This window comes from Taurulus bubalis, assembly GCF_910589615.1.
Source record: "Taurulus bubalis genome assembly, chromosome: 15".
Lineage (NCBI taxonomy): Eukaryota > Metazoa > Chordata > Actinopteri > Perciformes > Cottidae > Taurulus > Taurulus bubalis.
The window spans coordinates 7,203,700-7,229,605 of NC_136603.1; the positions used below are offsets into that span (position 1 = coordinate 7,203,700).

General features: G+C 42.7%; 1 protein-coding gene across 4 annotated transcripts in view; it reads right to left on the bottom strand.

Annotated features, from left to right (window-relative positions):
* Nucleotides 1-8,746: 8,746 nt before the first annotated feature.
* myo1b (myosin IB) overlaps nt 8,747-25,906 on the bottom strand; it is a gene marked incomplete at its 5' end in the record, with an annotated part of 43,622 nt that continues 26,462 nt past the window's right edge. Inside the window, 22 exons of one of the 4 annotated variants that reach the window (XM_079230635.1) lie at nt 8,747-8,891; nt 8,998-9,128; nt 9,681-9,833; nt 10,227-10,359; nt 10,476-10,582; nt 10,907-11,041; nt 11,153-11,227; nt 12,482-12,568; nt 14,376-14,462; nt 14,874-14,960; nt 15,073-15,141; nt 15,239-15,388; nt 16,555-16,648; nt 17,609-17,809; nt 17,925-18,151; nt 18,429-18,629; nt 18,776-18,838; nt 20,604-20,708; nt 23,776-23,841; nt 23,983-24,069; nt 24,663-24,781; nt 25,477-25,624. In XM_079230635.1, the coding sequence (XP_079086761.1) occupies nt 8,759-8,891; nt 8,998-9,128; nt 9,681-9,833; nt 10,227-10,359; nt 10,476-10,582; nt 10,907-11,041; nt 11,153-11,227; nt 12,482-12,568; nt 14,376-14,462; nt 14,874-14,960; nt 15,073-15,141; nt 15,239-15,388; nt 16,555-16,648; nt 17,609-17,809; nt 17,925-18,151; nt 18,429-18,629; nt 18,776-18,838; nt 20,604-20,708; nt 23,776-23,841; nt 23,983-24,069; nt 24,663-24,781; nt 25,477-25,624 (2,658 nt within the window). In that variant the 3' untranslated portion in view covers nt 8,747-8,758. The remainder of the gene's footprint in view (nt 8,892-8,997; nt 9,129-9,680; nt 9,834-10,226; nt 10,360-10,475; nt 10,583-10,906; nt 11,042-11,152; nt 11,228-12,481; nt 12,569-14,375; nt 14,463-14,873; nt 14,961-15,072; nt 15,142-15,238; nt 15,389-16,554; nt 16,649-17,608; nt 17,810-17,924; nt 18,152-18,428; nt 18,630-18,775; nt 18,839-20,603; nt 20,709-23,775; nt 23,842-23,982; nt 24,070-24,662; nt 24,782-25,476; nt 25,625-25,906) is intronic. The other 3 variants (XM_079230636.1, XM_079230638.1, XM_079230637.1) reach the window with 3 other exon arrangements.

The following is a 25,906-nucleotide window of genomic DNA, read 5'->3' on the forward strand; positions in this document are numbered from 1 at the left end:
CAACGAACACTCCCACCAATCCATGTTTGTGGAGTTTAATCAGATGGGCTTGTGTGCATGTATTTGCATGCCTGTGTGTGCGTAAGGGTAAGGGTTAGGTGATGAAGGGAAACACATCATTCTTTATCACCACCTCACCTGACACTGCCGTATAACCTCTCCCCTCCCCCTTTTCATTCATCTTCTTCTCCTCTCATTGCTCCAGTACCTGAATATTTCAAATTAATAATAACCTATATTCTTCCAAGTTAGGACGATTCATATAAGAGAGTACTGAAATGACCAAGTGATTTATGGCTTTAAAGCAATTTGGATAAAAGAGGCAATAAGCAACATTGGTGACATGTCCTCTAAATATATATTTATATATATATATAATTTTTTCCTTGGTTGTATTTAAAGGTTCAGTGTTTTTGTCTGGCTTCTGTTCATTTGAAGAGATATAACATATGAATACCTGTGTTAGCTATAACATCAGTCAACAACAAGGGATATTCTGTCTCATAACATACTGACAAAAAGGTTAATTTGCTGATAGTAAGAATTTCTCATGAGAATCCCTATAAATAATTGATTCTGACACAAGCATAATGCTGTTTAAAAGTCAGGAAACACAAATATAAATATACTGTGTGGAGCATGTGTGTGATTTACTGGGTCCTTGTATACAGGAGGAGGCTGTGTTAGTGAGGCTATCCAGGGGTTAACAGAAGATTAGCTTTGCTTTAATTGGTCGTTTTGACTGAGGCGGGATTGACAGGCTGAGAGGCGGGGCTGTCACTGTTTGATATATGTTGTCCCACACTGAAGATGAGATTTCATTTCCCTAATTGACCCCCCCCTCACTCTGACTTTACACCTTCCCTCCTTCTTGTTTTTCCCTTCCCTTCTGCCAGTATCTGTGCCTTCGCTTCTTTTCAGTGCCCCAACCCCAGATGTTGCTTGTCTAATAGCAGTCGGAACAATTTAATTAGTTACAGTAATGTGCAATGAAAAAACAGTTGTTGAGCGTCATTACAGGCCATATGAGCTGCTAAATGAAGAATTATTATTCTCACTGTGAGCAGCTCTGGACTAACTAAGAAGTCTGTTTTACACTTCTCTCGGACAAAATATAAACGGCTATTCAGCCCCGGAGTTAAGTATGGATCACACATGGAATAGTTTGGGTTACATTATATATTCAATTATGCAAATTAATTAGGTTTTAGGTATCTGTGAGCTACAACGACAAAAGGATAGGTGACCTTGGGGCTTTCGAAAAAGGGATAAAGCTGATTACATTAAAGCATCACAAAGTCAAACTTTTATTTTGTAAAAACTTTACATTTTTGTGAAGGCGGGAGTTTATTTTGAAAAGAAACGATGCATGTAGGCTACAAACCCTACGTTGAATGTGTTGATCTCCAATGCAGAGGGGCACGAACCAAACAGCGATATCTGACGTGTTGGGAGTGAGAATGTGTTAAAAGAACATTTTCCTAAGTTCACATATCTGGGATGGTGAGCAGATATACACGCTCACACGCTTGTGCTCCCCTGTGCTCCTTCCTAATGTCTGTAAATGAGCAGCTAATGATGTGTGTGCAGCTATTTGCTTATCCATATCAGTTCTGCAGCTGCTTGTGTTCACACGTACTTGCAGACATACTCAAACACTTTTTGGTACAATGATAATCGAGCATAAAGATAGTGATGATTTATTATTTGACTTGTTCAGACTTTAGTTCACTTACTTTTTTCTTCTTTAAAAAAGAAAAAGCAATCTACGAACTAGGACAGAAGGATAGAGCAATTTGAGTTTTCGCTTTGGTGCTTAAATATTTGATTGTTGACAGATGTGGTCATTATTTTCTTTAAGAAGAGTAAAAAAAAAAAGAACAACACAAATAAAAGTAATAAAATGCATGTTCACCTTACTTAGAGCAAGCAATGACAACTCTAAAAAATGACTGTGAGTCACCAGCAATTCTACAGTATTATTATACTTGACGTTATAAGTAATTATAAAATGACTCGTTAGAATGCATTGTGGATATCTACGAGTGGCTGTAACTTTAATTATGCAGCGTTATAAGCAGATTATAAGTATGTTTATAATGCGCTATGGACAGTTTTCTGTCTTTCTTTCTTTTCTAAATTTCTTTTTTTTGGCAAGCAACAATATAAAATGTGTGTAACATAATTTGTTTGCTAGTTAAATAATAGAATAGTATAAACATTTGGCCATGTTCAACTCCCAGCTATATCTTCCCCTTTTTGGTATTATGTGTGTATAATAGGAGATTACTAAAGTGATCCCTTCTGGCCTCACCCATGTTCACCCATGTCCACCTATCCCCAGATGGTGCAGCAGAAGCCCCTTTTTTACTCTCAATTCTTAACTCTCCTCCTCCCTCCATTCTTGCCTATTGACGGGATAATGGCTACAAATTGATGAAGCCATTGAGTGTGCTGGTGACACGAGGGTGAGTGGGGACACAAACTCTCCACCACCCAGTAACACTCATTAATCAGACCTTTTCCAGCCCCTGTCCCTCCCTCCAGACTGCCTGACACACTGCCAGGGGCAGTAATGTAATACTATGTGTGTCTGTCTCAGTCTGTGGGCGTCCCTCCCCCGTCTGCCTTTATTTCTACCACATTTCTAGATTCTTCTTCTCTGGTTCCATATATGTGTCCACATCCATCACCACAGGGCAGATTCATAATAAAGCAATTGAAAAAAGATGCTCCCCGAAAACGCTGTATTGTTGTTGACAAAAAATGATATCAACCATTTGAAGAATGACCAAGATGTTAGTTCTGCTCCTGTTTCAACCGTTAAAACAAGTCATAGTTTAAGGGAAAGAAGAAGAATGTATGGAAGCCCATCTTCACCGCTGTGATAAAAAAAAATTAAGATCTTGTAAGTCATAATTATGAGATACTATCTCATAATTATGACTTAACTATCTCATCATTTCAACATAGTATCTCACAATTTCAACTAAGCATCTCATAATTAAAAGATAGTATATCATAATTAAGACTTACAGGATCTTAATTTTTTTTTATCACATGCGGAAATGGGCTTCCATAAAAAGGTGAGAAGAACACAAAAGTACCTTATTATCCCACATGGAAGGGACACTGAATGCATTTCCACCAAACGACAGCCAGTCTGTTTCTGGTTTTGATGTGTGGTTTCATTTACATCACAGCATAGATTTATGTCAGAGTAAATCAGCAGCCTGGTGGCCAATGTGTTGACATCTACATCCTAAACTCCCTCACTCAATAATGAAATCAGCCTGGGTGCAGTGACAGCTCAATGCAGTCAATACGGTTAACTAACCTCCAGGACACATGGGATGTGCTATCTGCCTTGCAAAAAAAAACAATTTTCACAGTGTGAGTCAGTGAGAAAGTATATCGATCCTTCCTGAAAATGACTGGCATTCTTATTGTGGAGCTGTTGTTTGTGCTAAACAAACAACAGCAAAACGAGCAGTGCACTGAGTGAAAACGACATCAAATCGTTTGAGATCAGCCGGAGAAATGCTTCTGATGTCCCTGGAGACGTATTGCCAAGAGACACACCATATGCTTATTAAATTACAACAACTAAATCACATTGTGGCAATATCTCATGGTCCAATATGTTATGTAGAAAGGAGGTTAGTCATGAAGATTTCATCTCTAATAATATGCAACATTAAATTTCATGGCAGAAAGAAAGAAAGGTTGGGTGAAGGAGAAAGATGGGAGGAGGAGAGGGCTGGATGTTGAATTTAGAGATTCATTAGTTCACACTGAACTTTGATCGTATTGACTCTTGACGGCAGTAAATTCAGGACTTGGAAAAAGCCATAGTTATCAAGCAGGGGCATTACAATGGCAGCTTCCATGGCGTAATGTTATTTGGTTTATTTGGGTCTCCTCGGTGACCCTGCAGGTCAAACTGCGGTCACAATTAACATACTTGTAGTTGTTGCGTTTTCACTGTTGCATTTTGGGGGGAGGCAATGATGTCTGGAAGAAAAATGAGTCAAACATACACACTTAAAAACCTCATCTGGTAGACGAGAAACTAACTCCTGAGTAATGCTAATCCATGGACTCTTCGAGGAGATATCACAGCAACATCTAATTCTTCTCAATTAAATTGATAAAAGCAAGATCTTAACAGTTTTATTAGCTTCTTGAGCAAACTGTCAAAGGAGCCTGACATGTCCTCCGTTCAGTCTAAAAAAGTCAGTGTTTCCCCCGGGAGGTTATTGTTGGCCCCACACGCTGAATTTGACTGGCCCCTAGTGTCTGTGCTGTAACTACACGAATGCAACGAAGTCCACTGGCACTGTTATTATTCAGGAGCAAAGAATGACAAACATGTACTTACTTGAACAATTAATTAAGGAAACATCACAATATGTAAAAGAGACACTTTAACATTATTTAGCTGAGAATTAAAATATCAATTCTGACAATACAATTATTATTAGACAGCTTTTTACTGAAAGTTTCAGTAAAATAATATAATTGTTGACACATAATTAAGAGAAAAAGCTGTTTGCAAAACCAAAAAGCTGATTAGTGATTTCTTTTTTAGCAAGAATAGGACCAGCTTCACTCCATCACCTTACAGTGAACATTAATGGGTGCACTGCTTACAGTGTTCCTGTGTGCTTTAACTGAGGCGTCTTTACAACATTGTCTCGCTGACATACATCACATCAATGAGACTTTAGCCCAATCAGAAAAACCCCGAAGAGACGTGCTGTATGCTACAGTAGCAGAAAAACAGCAGGTCATCAGAAACAACCCTCTTTCAGGCCACCGCTTACTGCCACCGTCAGGTAAGCATCGCCACAAAGGCAGCTTTTATCCCCAGGCAATTACTTTTTAATAGTCACAGATGAGTAGGAGTAGTGACGGTGTATTATTTGAATGCTTTCATTTATTGTATGAGAGAGAGAGAGAGAAAAAGAGGCTATAAATGTCCACTCTCTCCAGTCTATACTGCTATGCAGCTGTAGCCGGTATCGTAACCTGATCAGGAAACAGCATCAAGTGGAGTCCATAACTGTAGTGCACTGACCTGTTTTTCTTGCCTCTATTTCCAGCAGCACTACAGTCCGCTGCAGCTGATAAGCTCCATGAAAAATATGAGGCACTTGTTTTGGAAATCGTTTTGAGTCGAAACAATGTTGCTTTATTCAGGAAAACATTTGTACAATGTTTTGGTATAATAGCAACATGATAAGGTACCATTTCAAAACGATACAGTATACCAACTTACATGACATGCTTATATTCATAGTCCTCATATTTGTTTCATAACACATTTTAGAATAAGTATCACAGACTGATTTAATCTGCTGAATTAGCTCTCTGTAGATCTTTATGGTCAACTATCATCAGTATTCTGTGTATACATTATTAGAGAATATATATTAAATATAAAAATGAATATATATATATATATATATATATATATATATATATATATATATATATTCATTTTTCCAGAGTCAGTTGAGTTAGTGATTTACAAACAGGAATAACTTGCAACCTCTGTGGTTTATAAGTTACCCTATATAAAGTCACAAGCATAAAAACTAATTTATAAGTTGCAAACATGTTGGTCTTTATGATCTTTGTGATCTTTAATTTATTAAAGTTGTACATAGCAGCAATTAAGGACAACTTCACTGTTGTCAATCCTACTACAGTGGCCTGTCTTTATTATTGTAATGTCACATAAAATCCATGGGATGTCACTAAAGACTACACTTTCTCAACAGCAGCTGGGTCTATACCTTCCATTCACCTTCACTCTGAGATGGCGCTCCATGTTCACCATTCAGTAGAATGTCAATACCATTATGATCTGCCACAAATGAAACTCAATTGGATGATTGAAGTGGTAGAATCAGTAACCATCAAATCTAAGATGAATAGAGCAAATTGGATACATGTTATGAATTAGTACAGGGTAATAAAAAAAAATATTGTAACCTTTGACTTGTCTGGTGCAACATTGTTGTGCTGATTTGATGCAGATCTCCATCACTGCTGGTTTAGCAGGATATGGAATTGTGCTCTGTGCATACTCCCACTGAGGGTTGAGTATCCACTGGGAGGCTGGGACTCCTCCTTCCTTTCCCAGCCTGCAGAGTGGTGGGAACCGGGTACCGGGCAGCCCAAAATGGTACGCTATTTTTACCACTCTGTGCTCAATCGGAGGGCTGCTCCCCGGAGACCTGTTGCCGGCAGCTCTCCCCGAGCTGCGGAATTTAACCCTAAAACGTCCCTCTCCAGATGTGATGGAAAACATCTGGCCAGCTGCTTGACTACAAGGCCTGGCCGCCCAGCATCAGTGCTTGTCACCTCCCACAAAAAAGGTTTTAGTCCCAGCCAACCCGCTGTTGATGCTGCTGATAAATAGCCTTTGCTGGAATGTGAAATTCAATAATCCGATGAACCGATGGCTGATTTCTGCCTGCACACCGAGGGTTTCATCAAAAGCCACTGAAACATTACGCATCTGTCATTCAGTATTGATTTAAGGTTATGGGTGTCATTCAAGGTGTAGGTGTGGATGATGACAAAGTAGCATTGCTGGTATATAAATGGATAACAAAATGTGTCACAGAATCCCAGAACGACATTTATTACAGATTTTTATTTAATTTAAAAAAGATTACTTGTAAATGTTACACTGAGTTCTACTGAAACATTTCCATGTTGTGTCTATCGGCACACGTTGACATTAGGCACACAAGAATGCAGACGACATCATTTCGCAGCGCAAGCCATTGTTGAAATACAAAACATAGAAGAGGAAGAGGGGGAGGAAGATGTCACCTTAGCAGAACATTCAAACTGTGCAGCGGCAACAAAGAGAATACATCAAAACTGGCATTCTGCTCAATCGTTTCTGGGTGAGGGACAACGACAACTGATTTCTCAAGTCCCTGTGTCGTGTGCGTGACGTTAAAAAATTACACACAAAAACGCACAAAGACATCCTGGATTGCAAATCATGACGAGACCAAGTTTGTCTGCGTTACTCCCTCACGGTCACCAGAGAAACATCTGGTTGACAATTAGCATCACAAATCCCACTACCAGTACATCCAAATAAAGATTATAGTCAACATACCTGCAGATATAGCACTCTAGTTGCTTCTTTAACAACCCAATTTGGCTCGTATGTAAATGTGTGTAGCAATTTTTTGTGTAGCAATTTTTTTTTTTTACACGTGTACGTACTAGAAGGTGTGACTGGTCAGTTTCTTTAGATACATCAAGAATCTATGGTCATGTGCGCTTAATATTTGGTCTTTACCCTTGAAAATTAAAACAATAAGTCAGAACGGGTCAAGCACTACAATAACTCAAGCTGCAGTGGCAAAAACAGCGATTTTACAAACACAGCAATTTAAAATTAGGATACCACAGAAAGCCTTTGTCCATGCCGGGGCTACAGGCAACAGCCTACAGAGCCTATGTACAGCTAATGGGCGACTGCTCTGGGTTTGCCAGACAAAGCATTTATTTTATTGCACACAACAGAAAAGATCAATAGAAAGGGGCTTGCTTTGCACCAGAGAACGCTTTGGATCTGGTGAAAACATGATGATGGGTAGATGCCGTTACCTTCCACTAGAAGGTCTGTATTGCGTTTGTCAATATCTTTAAATCGTGTCCCTCAAAAAGAGAGTTTCCATTGACTCATACATGACAACCTATGAGTTAGGGACATTAATTCAGTATACAATGACTCTTTGAAAATGAAATAAAGCTTAAAAATGATTATGAATTGTACTGCGCTTGGGGAGGAATTGAAGTTTATCACGTGCAGTGCCCTCAAAACTTACAAGAAATTGCCACCACAGGTCGATATGATCTCTCTATTCAAACATTTTTTGGCAAGGATGTTGTGAAAAATGGAGTCAAGCAACTGCGTGGTTTTCTACGTTTGCATTTGTACACCAGTACGTGATAAGTCACGGGACCTGTTCAATGGCACATACAGGAGGATACAAAAGTGGTTTTACTATCATCTAGCAAAGTATATTTGACTTCTCAACGGCCCACTGTTTCGTTTCAGAGAAAATATATTTATATATATAGAAAATAAAACGTACAATCAAATTCTTTTTCAGCTCATCCTCCTTTGGTTACACCGAGGTGAAAACAAGTGCAGTATTTATGTTCTTGAGAGAGTCTAAATCAGACAGACCAAGCCCAAAAGTTCCCAGTTCATCTCAAATTCTAAGCCATCTGCTTAAAGCCAGAGACGCTGAAAAATGGATGAGACAAGGCCAGTTGGGGCTGGAGCTCGTCACAAAGTTCTTATAATGACATTTTTCTCTGAAGAATAATTCAACATACAGGCAGAACAATCATCAACATTGCCACTGGTATACAGAAGTTTCTTGCGACATTTCTCTCTTCCATTTTCAACTCTTTACCCCAGTTTTACAAAACACCAGTGACATAAATCACCAAACTTCTGTGGCATGCATCCCCCAAACAAGGGGTTTTTCTTTGCCAAAAAGTGGCACATGGTTACATCTATAGTGGTGCTAGAGTAAAGCTAGACTGAAGAGACTGAAGGGAAAAACAACAACACCACAACAAGCCAAATAACTGCACTCATTCAGAGGCTCAGGGTGGGCACTGGGGTGATGGTTCTTGTGACCAGAGGTTCGGAGTGGGTGGTGGTTTCGTTGTTCGGTCGTCCCTAAACCTGGCGAGGGGAGCCGCACTATGCCGTTGTGGGCACCGACACCTCCAGCAGGCGGTTGTTCTTGCGCTTGCAGGACGCGCTGTTGCCGTTCTTGGGGGCTCCCTGGATGAATTTCACGCACACTTTGTCGTGCTTGAACTGCACCAGAAACCTGCCACACAGAAACATTAGCGCGTCATTAAACATCATCCAGAGCAGAGGGCGAACCGCATCCTTTGTCCAGAGCAACCATATTTAAATTCACTCGACCCTCTTACTCGTCTGAGATGTTGATGTTGAGCTGCTCGCTGTCTGCAGCCGTGGCCCCGGTGCGGTGGAGCTTGGTGATGATCTCGATCAGGTGTTCGCTGCTGAGTAAGAAGTCTCCTTTGATGGCTGAGGCTGACCCCTGAAGCAAAATGGGAGCATGAATAAAAAATAAAAAAAAAAACACTCAAACGTAATCATGTACCGTAAAAGTCGGGTTACAAGCCGCTACTACCGTCGTGTCCTCGTTAGCTCCCCGCTGTAGCCAGCTAGCGCTCCTGCTAGCTCTCCGCTAGCTCCCCGACAACCACCGAAGGCAGCAGGACCAGACACCAGACTCGGGCAGTAGCAGCAGTGCTAGCTAGCGCTGCTGCTGCTAGCTTGCTACAGCTGGGACACCCACTGGAGGTAGGAGCGGCTTGTAACCCGACATATAGCATAATTTAATTTGGGCAAACGATAAATCTACTTCAGTTAAGAAGTTAGCCACATTACTGCAGGCTTCCACTTGAAAAAAAAATGCTGTCTTGTTCAACTTCTCAGTTTAGTTTCTATAGATATCTCAATACTTGTGCTTGTTGACTGCCATGTAACAACTTTTGTGTCTCAGCGGGCCTTAAAAAGGGATAGTTTGGATGGATCGATACGCAATCATATCTGCCCCAAATCTACACAACAGGTCTGCCTCACTCACCTCTTTGAGTTTGAGAGCAAAGAAGCCGTCACTCTGTGTGCTCACTGACACACTGGTGAGGTCCGGCAGGGGAACGCTGGCCTTCACCTGGCCGGTCTTCTGGTCTGCCAGGACGAGGCTGTTTTTAGTCAGCAGGAAGATTCGAGCCGTGCCCTGCCGACGGGAGCAGAAACTGTCAAGTTATTCTCTCGACAAATAGCGCAATGTCTTCTTAGCTGTATTTTCCAAGCCACCATCTGATCTTGAAACTGGGACAGGGTTAAAGCGCAACACATAATACACATGTCCCGACGCGCCTGCTATCGGCTGGAACAAAAATAATGATAGCTGTTATGATGTCAACACACATCAGATAGTTGCACAGCGGGGTGAAATACCCAACAAAACAACTTAATAGTTTTATGCTCCACGCAGCCTGTGTGGAAAAGTGGAGCTAAAGTCTAAACAGCGGTGTCACGATGTAATCGCTGCTTAAAGTTTGGCCTTCACGATCCATTTAGCGCGAACGGGAGCTGAAAACATTGGCGCTCGAGTGATCCTTCTCACCTTGCCGTTGGCCCTGTTTATCTTGTTGACCACGTCAGCCATCAGAACCTTCTCTTCCATGGTGCTGTTGAGCTTCTGATATTTGGGGTTCTTGCTGATCTCCAGGTAGTCTCCTCTGAAGGGCTGGCTCACGCTGAAACAAAGACATGACTATTACATGCAGCCCGAGAGGTTTTTAGATATTACTTTCATATACCTACTGTATACCACGGAAACAAAGAGCACTCTGTCCCAGTGAATTTCAGGTACCTGCTCGGGTAGAGAGCCTTTTTATCTTTGAAGATCTCACTGGCCTCCAGCTTCTCCTCGTAAACTGCCTTCTTCTCCTCTGTGAATTGGCTCCTGTACTTCTTGCACTGAACACACAAACAGCAGTTCAAATGAGGGTTGCTGTATTGAATATTACATATTTTGTATTGCCTGGTGGTTAGTCGGTTCAAGCTTCTATATTCAAGTTTCTACTTGTGGATCTTGTCGTCTCATTATCTGCACTGATTGTCACTCTTTTTTGATTGGTCGTTACAGCCCTTGGCTGGCCATTTGTTTTATGTTGCGTTATGTTGAACGCTTGACTAAAGAGGATGACCTTGAACTACTGGCCTGTCTACCAGGTGTGCGTTAGATAATATTTGACAGAAGGAGGATTAAATATGGGTGAAGGGCACAAACGGGTGACTAACCCTCCAGTGATGGAAGACTGTCCTCAGCTCTGTGTGGACTCCATCCAGAAAGCGGTACGGCCTGGCAGGCCAGCTCTTGTCAATGGGTGACATGGAAGGCATGGTGCTCTTCAGGCCCAGGAAGTATTTTTGCATCTGGACAAATGGACGTAAATGCAGGTAAATACAACAAACAAAAGAAAATATCCTTTTGCTCATACAAAGGAACACAATTATCTAGTCGAGCAAGCAACTATTCCCACTTACAATTCTCTGGATGGTGAAGTCATAAATCTTCTTGCCTGCATTTGCCCTGAAGAATTTTCTGTAATCTCTGCGGACCTTTTACAGCAATAAAAGGAACAAAATAAACAAACAGTCAATCACCTGCCACCCAGTAGTTTGATGTGAAGCAGGACAGAAAGGAGTACACTGATAGCACGATGACAGTCTGCACAAACAGCACACTAGAACAGACGTTTGGATAGCCACAAACAATGAACATCTGGAACAGACAATATCAACTCCAGGCTGCTGGAATTAATTGAAATTACTACGATTACGGACTGAAAAGTCAATGATGGTTGTGACACACGACCTTCGTGCTGACCTTAATTGCACAAATGGAGGCGTGAACAGTTGCATTGTGCTCAATCAACACAATGAAAAGATTAACGATGCAAAAAAAATGACCAGTGTGACGACCAGAGAGTCACGCAATAGATAAGCACCAGGAAGTAGGACAGATGCAAACTTTGCACACCTAAAAGACAAACAAATAACAAGTCAAATAAACACTGTTGGGGACACAAAGCGAAGCTGCTTCATGTCGGGTTAGTTGCACAGATGCAGAGGAAGCAGACGGCGGGAGACATTTAGAAAAAAACAGATCAGAAAGACAGAGACAGCCTCTGCCATGTCAGTCAGGCTCTGTTGGTTTAAATCTTTAGCAAAAAAAAAAAAGAAAAGAAGCGGAAAATAGCAGCTGTCCCTAAATAATTATTTCAAATGCATGTAAAACTATGGAATAATAGGAGGAAGTTAGCTTGTCGGATAATTTCTTTCCAAAAGGTTGTTTTGAGTAACCAGGGCCTGGATTATGCAATAATTCTCAATGCTTTGGGCACCTCAAATAAACTGGAAATATTTATTCACGGGGTACACTGGATACATTTTGTCTTTTGAATTAGGCAGACTTCCCCTTTAAGATGAGATCACAGTAGAAAATAAATCTGTTTGTGCTCTTCTAATCTTTGTGGAACTACAATATGTTGCAGTAGTATAATTATCTGTTTTATATGTATAAAACCAAATGTTTTACTGTTTCGATTGTGGGATTTGCGACAAAAGTTTGTGCAATATATCCGCCAATAACCAACTTGTAACCACTCGTGTTCCAATGTGCTTAACCTCTTTGCATCGAAAGCTAGAGTCTGAAACAATGCCATTATGGACAACATGTGATCACGGCACGAGGAGGAGACTGGCTTCCTGTAAAAGTGTGCAAATGGCAGATGTTTGAGGAGGATGAAGAGGGTTAGGGGTGATGAGTAGATGCAGACATGGCGATGGCTGCGCCGTGGGGCTGGTAGGTACCTTGAGTCCCTGCCAGTAGGCCCAAATCACAGCGACCGCATTCTTACGCCGGGCCTCCTCCTTCAGTCTCCTCAGCTCCCTGCGAGCCTGTTCAGGGGGCGGGCGAGAAGAGAGAGAGAGCGGGAACAAGCAAGAGAAGATGAGCGGAAGAAGAGGGAGACACAAACATCAAATACACGCTCACTCTCTCTCACACACACACACACACACACACACACACACACACACACAGTGACCATGGCGAGCCTGCAAAAGTGTAGTTCTACTGCTCCAGGCCCCAGAAACAAACATGACACATTTTATCAGGGGAACCTCTGGAACGGAAACAGACTTTGTGCTATTTAGTGGAACTTTGACAGCAACAAGAGGAAAGCAAAAGTTATAATACGGGCAACAAAGGTCACCTCGAAGGGATGAAAACAGCTCCCTCTAAAAAAGACAAACAGTACTGTGGTGCAAAGAGTAAACATGCATTAACTACACGAGGAGGAAAGAAGTCATGCAGAGGGCAGGCAGCGTGCACTGGTGAGGCATGGACCTTGGAGGAAGAAGCTGAAAACACACAGAAAACACACAGAAAACATGACCCCGTCTGTCTCCGCCAATGTGTGTTAGACTGTTACTGTCCCGAAAATGGTGTTGCCCATGTAACCTTGAGTTACGTGGTGACTTGGGCTTCGGTGAAAATGACTCCTCTTTACATTGTACATGAAATGTGTAGAATGGGTTATGCAGAATGATGGGGAATGTTGAGTTTTTTTCTGGGGCATGGGGGGGGGGGGTGGGGTGTCGATGGAGGCGGCAAAGTCACGGCAAGACAAGTCAACAGGCTTCCCAAATACCTTGGCGCCCTGCCAGCCGGCCCAAATGACCGATACGGCATGTTTATTCCTCGCCTCCTCCTTCAGCTGACGCAGCTCTCTCCGGGCCTGATGAAAAGCGGTGGCAGTTGCGGGGGAGGTTAATTTGAGTGACAATCAGAACATTACTCGTCCCAGGTGGGCGGTACTGAGTAGGTGTGAAAAAATTATTATGAGGAGACATTGACGAAAGACAACAAAGGATGTCAAGGGATGAGACAACGGCGTGGTTCACGTCAACACGCGAGCAGCTTTCGGTGGCGCTCGCGTGTTGCGGCTCTGAGAAGGTTTTGCTTTAGAGGAAAGACGTCATCATTTCATTATCTAGAGCTTCATAAAAGATGCTGCTGTCCAATAAGGTGCCTTTCCTTTTACGCAGAACAAAGGTCGCTTGCGACACAGAAAAATATTTAAGAGTATTTATGATTAATCCAAATCGATAGTCATCAGCAGGTTGAGAGACCATGAAATAAAACATTGATTATTAACAACCAAGGATATGTCAAACGATAACACCGTCAAGTAAATTCTGATAAGATGTTAATGAACGAAGACGACAAAGTCTGCACAGTGGCTTTGATTATACACATCCACGGAGGTTTTATAAAGTAGCAACATATGTGCCGCCATATTGACAAAATTCCACCGCGTATTTATTTTATGTCAGCCAATTGCATCAAAGCCATAAGTAACAATGAAAAGCATCTGTGTGGTGGGCACTGCATGGCTGAACAACATTAGAGAGCGGAGTTTCATACGTGGAGAAATCTAGCTGTGTAAATAAATCAACAACAACCAGACACGTCAAAACAATTCTACTCGTCAGAGCTGCAAAACAGGAAACGGTGCGAACGACAATAAGGCCACATTACATCAGGCCAGCGGGTAACGGAAGGACCGGGAACGAGGTTCATTCAGAGGGGCTGCTACTCCATTACACTGCTTGCATAGTGGGAATGGGATGTGATGGGACATGGTGAACAGGGAGGACAAGACAGCTGGGACAGAGACACACTGCGGCTGGGTGGAAATACCTTGGTTCCCTGCCAGTATGCCCAAATTACTGTCACAGCGTGTTTATTCCGCGCTTCTTGTTTTAGACGCCTCAGCTCCATCCGAGCCTGGTGGGACGTGGTGGGCGTTAGGTAAGACGGGTTGAGGATGTAAGAAGGAAAAGAATCAGGAAGAGGAAAGTGGAAGAGGAGTGGGGAGGGGAAGAAAAAGAAGAAGTGGCAGTTGTGTGATCAGCAAACGAAGCAGGACCAAAAGGGAAACGGCAGCAATAACATCAAAGACAGCTTTGGTAAGGAACAGATTTTTGTTTCTGTAATACTGTTGGGCAATTAGGCAGGAACGCTGCTTAAGATGAAAAATCAAGGGTTTAAATGCAATACTGTTGAGACTTCAAGAGCAGCTTTTTCCCGACATGGAGACAAAAATAAAAAAAAGCCTGTAACAAACACAGGCTGGTGCTGCGTTGTGGTAATAACTTCACTCTCTTCATGTCCTTCTGTACTTTAATGCAGCAGTACCTGGGTGCCGTGCCAGAAGGCTGCGATGGTGGTCACTGCCTCTTTACATCTCTTCTGATATTTCAGCTCTCTCAGGAGTTTGCGGGCCTGGTGAGACATAACAAGCAAACATTTGAGTTTTTCCTGGTCATGATTTTTTGCCTAGTTTCCGGCTACATTTTATTCTAAAAACAGAGGGAATTCACAGGGAGGTGCGCACCTGCCATCCTCTGGTGTAGGACTGCACCACAGTGGTGGCGCTCTTGATCTTCTGGTATTTCTTTTGTTGCTGTGAGATAGAGAAGGAAAAGATGGGGAATAAACGGTTGAGGTCAATTTTACTTTGTGCGCAATTTGGAGCATTGCATTTCCCCAAAGAGCCTCACCGCATATCGGCGGTACCATGCCGACACCACTATCTGACTCTTCTTCAGCAGCAGGAAGTGGGTGCGGCACTTCCAGCCACGGTAGATCTTCTGAATGAGTGCGGCCAGGTCTTGCAGGCATTGCCTCCTCCTCTCCTCCAAGAAGAAGAGCTGTGGGGAAGAGGTGCAAAGCACATGCATGAGGCGAGAAGAAAACACTTGTCTATACAGTGTGAAGTCCGTTGTGAAATTGGCAGCTATCAACATCAAATTTCCTTTTGGCAAGTACGGTGTCTCTGTAACCTCTGCAATAAAAGGTCGTAGTTATAAAATGAAAACTTCTCCCTCTGTGAGATCAATAGAAATGTTTTTTTTATCTGAGCAAATACTGATGCGGTGATACCAAGTACAAAGTCCAATCTGTCTGCCGAGAGGAGCGGGGTGCAGGGTGATAACCCTTTCCTGCTCGGACTCGTGCTTAGACCAAAAAAAAAAAATGGATAAGAGTACAAGATTGCATTGTCTTGCTGTAAACCGCTGCTGTTTGTTCATCTGCAGGCAGCATATCGTGGTCTTTTTTCATACGCGTTGGAAAACTGGTAATTTCTCATTACTTAATCCGGCTGGTAATGTAAGGTACGGTTAAATAAGGTAATATCTTTATACTACATAACTTCTAAGTGGAGTCAATAATGTCCCTCAAGATAGTCACTATTAAAGCCACATCTTGTTCCATGTTTTAGAATCTCGCCATACCTTGACGATAAATAAGATAGAGGCGTGGCTAGTGGATTAACAGCCAAAAGAAATATCGTCTGGAAACACGGATAAAAATCCACTAAACTAGACCCCATGAAGTGATTTCACAGCTGCAGATATATGAAGCAGATACGTTGATCAGATAGAAAAGTAAATTGAAGAGAAAAAAAAAAAACTCTCACAATGAGATCATGTTATTCCAAGCTTTGTTGGTCTTTTCACCGGGTGGAGGGAAAGTCCATTCAAACGCTGCAGGCTTGAGCTGTTAAAGAGCCTACAAGCGCTCAGTAAAGAAGCTCATTTCCCATGTTAGATGGGTGGGCTAAGTGAAACCATGTGGGTTTTTTCTTTTTCTTTTCTTCTTCTGGTGGTTACATGCTAATTGCTGAAGTGGGGGCTCCGAGTGCAGCTCACCCTGCTTTACAAACATCTTACTGTGAGAAAGCAGGGCAGCTGAGCATGTTGCATTCAACCATTAGACATACACAGCCTCATCTACCCACTGAGTACACAGCAGATGTCAAAATTGGCCACAAAACACATTTAAGGGACGCAGGGCTGCTTTATCTGTTTTCTACCGATCGTGGGTTCCTGATGAAGATCTTGGAGCGGCCGTAGGAGAACTCTTCGGCGGAGACCTGGAGGCCGGCCATCAGCACCTCCACTCCTTCCCTATGGAGAAGCCAGAAGGGTCAGATGGGTCATCCAAAGCATACTCGACATTCGAGGGGCCACGAACAACATAAGAGCAACTGTGTAGAAGAAGTGGGAAGAGACACAAGAGAAAACAGCAAATCCAGAACAACATGTGGAGGACGGGGGGAGGATAAGGAAACGGCACATAGCACTGAGGTATGGCTGAACAACAAGATACCAATGTGTGGTACAGCAGATAGGAATCAGTGCTTTTACCGGCACAGAGGATGCAACAAGCAAGTTTGGCTGATTTGGACCAGAGGAGACAGATAGAGGAAGCAATGCCTCAACATGTTGTGGCTCAGAGAAGGAATGGTTCGTTTCTGCTGAACAACTGGCGCAGTATGAGGCAGCACTGTTGCTTGTGTCTCAGAGGACGTCAAGCACAGTTATCGGGTGGTGCGTGCAAATACCTAGAACTGTACGTGATAAATAAGTTCAGTCACAAGAAAAGCAAACACATTATCATATAAAAAGTAGTAAAATAATCTTTCACTAAAAAGGACAGTGTAATCTACTACTAGTCTGATTCATATCTTTTTTTAGACACTGCATCAGTGTGTTGAGTAAACCGTTGTCAAGTTCAGCCCCCCTTTTGAATCTTTATTTATCCAGGAAAAGCCATCTGAGCCCTTTTCCAGCAATGACCTGTTTCACATTCACACAGCTCCACACAATCACACCTGGGAGCTGACCACTCAAACTGCAGTCTATTAGTGCTGGTCACAGTCACTCCACTGGGAGCAGTCTGAGGCGCAGAGCCTTAGTTAAAGATACCTATGAGCGTTGCTCAGTTTCCACACTCGCATTTTCTCACAAAGACCCATAGGAGGAATTTGTTTTGGCGGCCTTCCAGTGACAAGACCCCTTTTCTCTCTACCTCCCTCAGCTGCCCAAGCAATTAAGTCACCGCTTCGGAATAAACACGACCGTTACCTGGCAGGCCCTCTCCAGTGGGGCCAGGTCCGTTTGCAGAGCATTTTGTAGCGCTCCAGGCACGGCTCGTAGGCCTGGCGGAAGGCGTAGCCCGCTCTCCTCACACGGACGTTCTCCATGAGGCCCAGGTAGCGCACCTGATGGCAGACCAGAGAGTCGGTGAAGATGTGGGAGGCCTTCTTGTCATTGGGCTTGATGCATCTGGGGAGGCAAAGAGAGAGGTTGTTCACACCGAGGTTACAATACTGTTCAATACTGAACATCTCACAATTATCCTTGACTGGCAGGTTAATAACTCGTAATGACAGGACTTTACCGGATGTAGTTTGGGTTCTTGGTCTGCAGGTTCCTCATCAGCGTCCCCACGGACGCTTTGAACTGGAATCCAGCAGTCGGGGGCCTCTTCAGGTTGACTTTGGCTGGGTTGCCCTCAGGGAACAGCTGTTTGATGAGGCTGTGGTTGGCCTTGTACATGGCCTGCGACAGGTCTCGGTATAACAGGTCGTTGTTCTTGTCTACAAAACCCTCGGCACGGTACAGCACCTTGATATGAGCAGGGAGAACAGACGTGACTAAACACCTTTTCTCCTCATCGTGGAAGCACAACTGAACAAAAACTATTTTCCTTGTAATCCATTTCAGTTTTTAAGACTACCAAGTGCCTAGTTAGAATTGTCTGATGAGATGCATACACTGATTATATGACCATCTATACCGGTGTTAAATAAGTGTTTTCCGCATTCCCTTTATGACACTGTATCGCTCAACAAACATGATCTAGTAATGCCTTATTGTTCTGTACAGACTAATGTTCCAGTACCTTGCCGGCGTAGTGCTGAATGCGGAAGCAATTGTGCGGCAGGCTGTGGTCCGTGATGTACTTGGAATTCTTGCTGAGGCGACTCTCAAAGTGCTGGTGTAAAGCGCAGATGGTGTTCAGTTTGTCCAGGAAGGTCTCGTCGGTGACGGTCCCCGGCCTCAGGCACTCCTCGTCCAACATGGCCAGGATGCCACTTTGGTGCTGGACACGGCAAGGTAGGCAGGCATAGAAAAAAAAGGTTGTGTTCAATACTCAAGAGTCATGTCTTTGCTACTGGTCTGCTGTTGTTTTGTAGTCTGCAAAACACTTGAATAACTGGTTCTCCGATAGCTGGGAGTGTGACTTACATTCTCAATGAGGTCGCAGATAATAGCGTTGTTGAAATATTCAATGTTGGTCCACTCGATGCCCTGTAACAAAAGAAATAAAAAAAGGTCAGAGAGACAATGGCTTTTCTATCTTGAGCCAATGAGTCATCTTTTCCCCAACAGATACTCAAGAGAATAGAGTGGTATTTCAACGCAACACGAAGCACCTGTTCAAGTACATGAAGCACAGTCACCTCATCAACACTGATTTCACAGCGGCCCTCAACAAGTACAAGTTCATCATGCAGAACTGAAGATGCTGTGATGCTAAATATAGCTGATGTGAAGTAGCCCCAGTTGATGGCAGCCACAACAAGAGTTGTTCAGTGCTGCCAATTTTCATGCCTATACTTAGTTAGTCTTCGTTTGGGACATCCTCTGTTGGCAATGCAGACAATATACTGTCTCTTCCATAAGCTTTAAAAGTCATGTCAATTGTATTTATGTATGAAAAATGGAGGGAACCTCAGGTAGAGCAACAGAGGTGGGATCCTTCTTCTGTTACTGTTCAACAGATGTGTACAGAATGAACAACATCGACAATTTATATGATAAATTATGCACTGGTGAACATATTTTTAAGAAGTGGCCGGATGAACGCAGAACCTGGCAATGTGTAAATCTCGAACAAGTCTCCAACTCTAAATTTCCAAAGCATATGTTTTACATAGTTATACACAGAGGTTACACTCAGTCTAGACACATAAATATCTCTCACACTTACATGGGGCATTTGGGACTAATGAGAACAAATGTCCCCGAAACACTAAACGGACTAGCTGCCTTTAAAAGTTACATTTATCATTCCTCGTTTAAGCAATCTTTGATTCATTACATTTAGTGCCGTTTTAAAAATAATACAATTAGTCTAAAAGTTGGTACATCCATCTTCATAGCCATATTTGTCTTTGCTGGACTGTTGTAATGTTCACCAGGCCTTCTCCTCTGCTCGGTCTCTTTCTACCATCGGAGACAGAGCAGGACGCCTTTCTGGAGAGGAAAGGGAAAACATTCTCCATCTTACCATCTAAAAACAGGCCACTGTCCTTAAAATAAATTAAAAAAACACATCACCGACATCTCATTCACAGCTGCTAATGGGTTGGAAACATGGCGTCGGTTGATGGAAGCAATGTGACATATTTTGGGGGGGTGAGGGGGGAGCTCAATAAAGGCGTGGCTTAAACAGATTTAAAAATGCCTGATTGGTGGTCCTCCCTCCCTTCTCCAGCCCCGTGGTATTTTCCCATGCAGTACGCTGGATAGAGGCCAGCAGTGGGATATCATTGGTGGTGGTGTTGGTGGGGAAGGGGTGTAGGGGTCACCACTGCAGCACTCACATACACGGAGCTCTGAAAACAAACAGAGCTTTAAGGCCCACAACGGGGAGTGTTTACTCTTGCTGGAGTGAGGGATCACTTCCGTCCTTGCAACTCCACAGAGGGGAGACGGGGAGAGAATAAACTCAAGAGTGTGATAGACGACAGAGACGGGGTAGAGGACATTAATGAAGTAGAGATGTCTTTAGGTCGAGGGCGAGAATACAGATTTAGAGGTTTAACAGATGAGTGATGCAACCAGGTTGGAATCGTGCTGCGGGGGAACTGCGATGATGAACTGTCAACACAACAACCCGAGAGCTGAAGACACGTTGAAGGATATAGATGTACAGTTGCAGGTGAGAGAGAGAGTTTCCAGGGCTACAGGCTGGGCTTGATGGGTAATTTATACAAGCGTCCACTGTGGGTACTCTCGTTTACTCACAACACACACACACACACACACACACACACACACACACACACACCTCTCTGATGTACTCCTCCTGCTCCTCACGCAGCGTCAGCTCGATGAAGATCTGCTGCAGCTTCTCGTTGCAGTAGTTGATGATGAACTGCTCAAAGCTGTTTTCCTGAGGGAGCGGCAGGAAGAAAAAAAACAATCAGTTCCAGCCTTAGTCGACACGTGGAATAATGGCGGTGGCCGTTCGCTCGTTGTTCAATGTTGTTGTCAGTGAAATAGCTTCTTTTTTTTTTTTACTGCAAAAAAGGGGAAAGTGGAACTTTTCCATATCTGTTCAATTTTAAAAGCTATTAAATGGGGGAGCTTGCTTCTTGTCGTTTCTGCTGCACAAACTACTACCGCTTCATTTTCTTATTTCTCAAAGCTTGAACTGCATTATTTCCTCTCTCCAAACATCCATAAGCATTGTCACATCTCTGCCAACTTTTGCCGCTTCCATCAATTTCCTGCCGTGTTTTCATTAAAAGGGACGGTTATACCAACACAAGGAAACCTTAGAGGAGGTTTTAAACACATTTTGTGCAGCCAAAGAAAGTTCCTGGAATTATAGCTTTAGTCAATTTTATCTGAGAAATACATCCACAGTGATGCAATCCCATTTTCAAAACCTGCAAACTCACTTCTAACTGTTTAAATTGGTCATGCAACGCTACATCCAGTCTTTTTTGAGCCGTGGAGACGGAATCTAAATCTTAAAAAGCAGTACATCTGATAATACCTGCAATAATCAGCTTGAATAAACTACAGCTTACTTCCTCTACCTCTTAACTTTAACAACCATCACTTAACATGAAATCCATCTGACATTGAACAACTGATACCAGACAATCTGGCTGGTGTACTTTATGACTAAACCTTTTCAGAACGTGTTCCTGTGAATTGTCACAGACTTCATTAAACATTGACGGAGTCTTTCTCAATTATTATTGATGTCAATTATGACCATGGTCAGTCATGCTTCTTGGCAGACGGCCCTATTTGGTGCTGGGTTAGGTTAACATTAATTTGCTAAGGACACAGCAGTGGTTAGAGCAGCGTGTTTAGCCTCAGAGTGAAGGACGGAGCAAGGTTTCTCAGCGACCAGGAAACGGAAGACATCGCCTCAAGGAGATCAGTGGCTGAAGTTAAGACTTCATTTCCTTTTACTGAGAAACCTAAAGGTCGTCTTCACCGTTAATAAACACACAAACACACACGCACACAATAGCATGTCTATACCCAAGCGGCAGCAGACACCAGACTGAAATTCGACGAATATTTCACCTGAAACTGAGCCATTTGATGGCAAGCTGTTTAAAGTAGCTTGAGGAAACCGCCATCTTAAAACCATGCCGAAAGTTAATGGTCACATTAACTCAGAGGTGTTGATTCACTTGCCCCGAAGCAGGGGGAATCAAGTTAAAATCGACAACATTTCCAGGGCGGAAAAAGAGGCCATGCTCACGGAGAGGACTGGCCCAAAATGGCATTTCTACTCTTCCTTTTATTTTATGGCGGTCGTTCATGATGCCATACACTCACCGTGACATAATGAATTGATGCCTTTAAGAGTTCTAGAAATAATTTGTTTATAAATTACCACTTTAGTCTAATCTGCATCTGTTCAAGGAATTGTTCAGATAGATCATTGTAGATTTCTGTATAGTAAATATAAAGCTACAGTGATGAGACTTCTCTTAACGGAGCATAACATCTGATTTCAAGTAGAACTAGCTAGCCTGGATTTGCCCAAATGCTAAAAAGACAAACTAGAAAAAACGACATGTGCCAGACTATTTTTTATCTGGGTGCAGTAACTCCACTACCAGCCAAGAAATAGGCCATTTAGTTACTTTGGGACATTAAATAAGCTTCAGTGCTGTAGATGGATGTTATTACCTTCAGACACAGCCAGGCCCCCCGTTTTCAGTCTTTATGCTAAGCTAAGCTAACAAACTGTTGCTTCATAGTTGCTGTACAAACATGACGACTGGTAACAATCTTCGCATTTAACTCTTGGTAAGATAGAGAGTAAGTGTATGTTCCAAAACAGTCAACTATTTCTATACAGAGACATTCAACAGCAGCAACACGGTTAGTAGCACCTAGCTAAAACTACTGCAGTCTAACACAACAGCCCTGCAAGGAATAAATCATTCTAAAACTGAATTTAGTCTACATCATTGATATAAACGCTTAAAAAAAAAAAAAATAATATTACAAACCATTCTTAGTTTAATGAAATACGAGTCAACATAATGCAGCCTGCAAAACGACTATAAACTTGCATCAGCACCTCTCTGAAAGCGCCACATTTTACAGCAACTTTTATGAATGTAGCGTTTATTGCAGGGCTGCGGTGTTACACTGCATTAGTTTCAGCTGGGTGTCTCTAATAGACTGGCAACCGTGTGTCAAGTCATGATTCAAACGGGGCCACGGCTTCTTTCGCGTCGCTTCAGTCATGTGGCTGTGCTGCACACCGGGAGCCCTGAATCGCCTTTTAATGAGGAGCGGAATTAAGTCGTTTAGATCACAGCATGCACACGGGCACAGCAAACCGGCCGGTGCAGGTGCTACTTACGCCATCCTGGTGACCAAGACGACAACACGAGAGTGAGAGGAGAGGGATGACTTGAGAGTGAGTGGGGTGCACAGGCAGGGACATGAAAGAGACATGAACATATGGGGATGGGGGGGTGTGGAGGGGACTGAAGGCATCAAGCAAATGTGCAACAACATGTATTCCATATGTGCACTCTGCCTCGTGTTTGCATGCACATGCATCCCTCTGTAATTGACATAATGGAACCATATAACTCACACCTATTGCTGTACTATGCAATGTGGCTGAAGTATCAAAGACAGACTGTTTACAGTGTCACGCCGTTGACCGTGTATATGATGTGTTGTGCGGTTCCTGTGTTCCTGAATGTTGCCACTTTTCTACTGTGAAATGCTGATTTTAGTGATGAAATCACGACGCCACAATGAATAATTTCACCCCTGGGAGCACTAAAGCTGAACTAATCTGATGCGAGTGTGGTTTTAGCAGCCCTCAGTTCTTATTGATAAGCTCCTCACGGGTACCAAAAACACACATGAAAAACAGCCCGAGGCTAAACACTTTTGAATGTAATAAAATGTGTGGGTGGCTTAGAACAAGGAGAGTGGGTTTGTTCTGCCTTTTGTCTCACCTCAAAAATCTCAAAGCCATAGATGTCAAGCACACCCATGACCTTGTGGCGAGCTTTAGGTTGTGCCTGCAGGGAGACAATATTGTCAATATTAGAAACACACTATGAAAGGGTGCACTGCCAGTTTAACATAGAGAACAATAAAAACCATGGTGATAAAATCATACTGACAAAATGTTAAAAAAAAAATTACATTTTTTTACTTACTTTAATGCTTTCGTTGATCCTGGTAACTAGCCAGCTAAACAGACGGCTGTAGAGATTTTTGGCAAGTGCGTCTCGGGCATAGTAGGCCTGTAAATAGACCGGGAGGAACATGCATCAATTCAGTTTTACGCCATCTTTGCAGACTACGAAAACATCCTACAGGTTTTTTTTTCCAACAGGTGAACAGTTTTGGATACAAATAAATAAAAAAGGCACCAAGTCATTAAGACTTAACATGAGGGGCAACATTATGTGTACAGATTGTAAAGCCCTCTGAGGCAAAATTGTAATTTTGGGCTGTACAAAATACATTTATTTGCCAGGTGAATTCTCTGACACCTCTCCTATTCTGCCTTTGGACACAGAGGACCACGTTTAAAAACGCCCTCGTCACATGAGAAGTCCGAGTGAACGCAGTAACCTCTTAAATATGACCTACATTTGAATTTCCAGGAGGAATAAGGCTCATCTATAATGGAGAGGTTTTCATGTTGCATTGACATGGATGGGAGTTGGCAGCCATAGGAGCAAGTCAGGGGGGAAAAATGTCCCGTTATCTTTTCATGCCCAGTGTGTGTGTGTGTGTGTGTGTGTGTGTGTGTGTGTGTGTGTGTGTGTGTGTGTGTGTGCAAGTAGGATAAATACACATTGGCATAACTGGTGCAAGAAAGATTTGTGACCTGGGATACGTTCAGGGTAGTGGACACTTTCTCCAGCTTCGCCTCCACTGTGCGGTAGCTGAACGCTCTTTCCAGCACCGACTGTTCGATCCCCAGTAGCTCACACATCTCCTTCAAATCTTCAAAAGAAAAAAAAAAAAAAAAAGGGATGAAAATAAGAGTTGACAGAATTGTGACCACTATTCTTACTCTATATTTTATGTTACAGCTAAACACAAAGCTGAACTATCAAATGGATGGAAAGTTGTTTATCCAGCTTGTTTTGAAGATTTAAAACGCCTCAAAAAACAACAACTTCGGACTACATGATTATGGCTCTGATGACACGATAATTATGCTGATGGAGATAGAAGACTTTGAAAATGTGAGCATACGAATGCAAGCAATGCGACTGCAAACAGCCTGCGATTCATTTGAGAGAGAAAAAGTGGCACGAAGATTAATCATAGGGGGAAATATGTAAATGTATATTTGCCTGAAGAGAACATCTATGGAAAGGATGACACAGCTTTTGTCACGCAAATCCTAAAGTAATAGGTGAGGGGTGACTGAGGAAGAGACCAAAGCAGCCAATAGGGGGCAGTAGGTCATGATGGTCAAACGGTTTAAATGTAAAAAATATTCACAATAAATCATCAGAATCTAAATAAAATGATCAAATTATTCAACTTATCTGATATGCATCTGAACATTAGTTGTTCACGACTACATCCTGCTGCCAAATCATTACAATTAAGTTGGAAATTAGTGATAGTATCAGAGACATTTTGATGTGGAGACTAATTACTTCTCCTTCGCCGTCCGTCAAACTCACCGTTTTTGTCTTTAATGCGGCTCTCGTCGCTGCCGTTGCAGCGCGACTCTGGCTTGAACTCAATGTTGCCGAGCTTCAACACGGCCGCCACCAGCTCCAGCACCGACTGCACCTCGTCCTCCATAAAGCCCACAATCTGCATGGCATTCTGGAGGGGGACACACAAAACAAAAAAAGTCACAGATCAGCTGTTGTTGAACCTTATGAAGAAGCATGGACATATGGCTGCAAAGGGGAACTGAGCTATAAATGCATTGTAATGACAGCCTCACAGAACGGGTGTGTTTGCACAGTCATAGAGACACACATTAGTATTGCAGCCTGCAGCCAGAACTGATAATGAATTGGAATAGTAAAAAAAAAAAAAAAAAGGATTTGAACAAGGCAGAGCTGCACTCACCAATAAGCCGAGTCAACCAGATCGCCATGT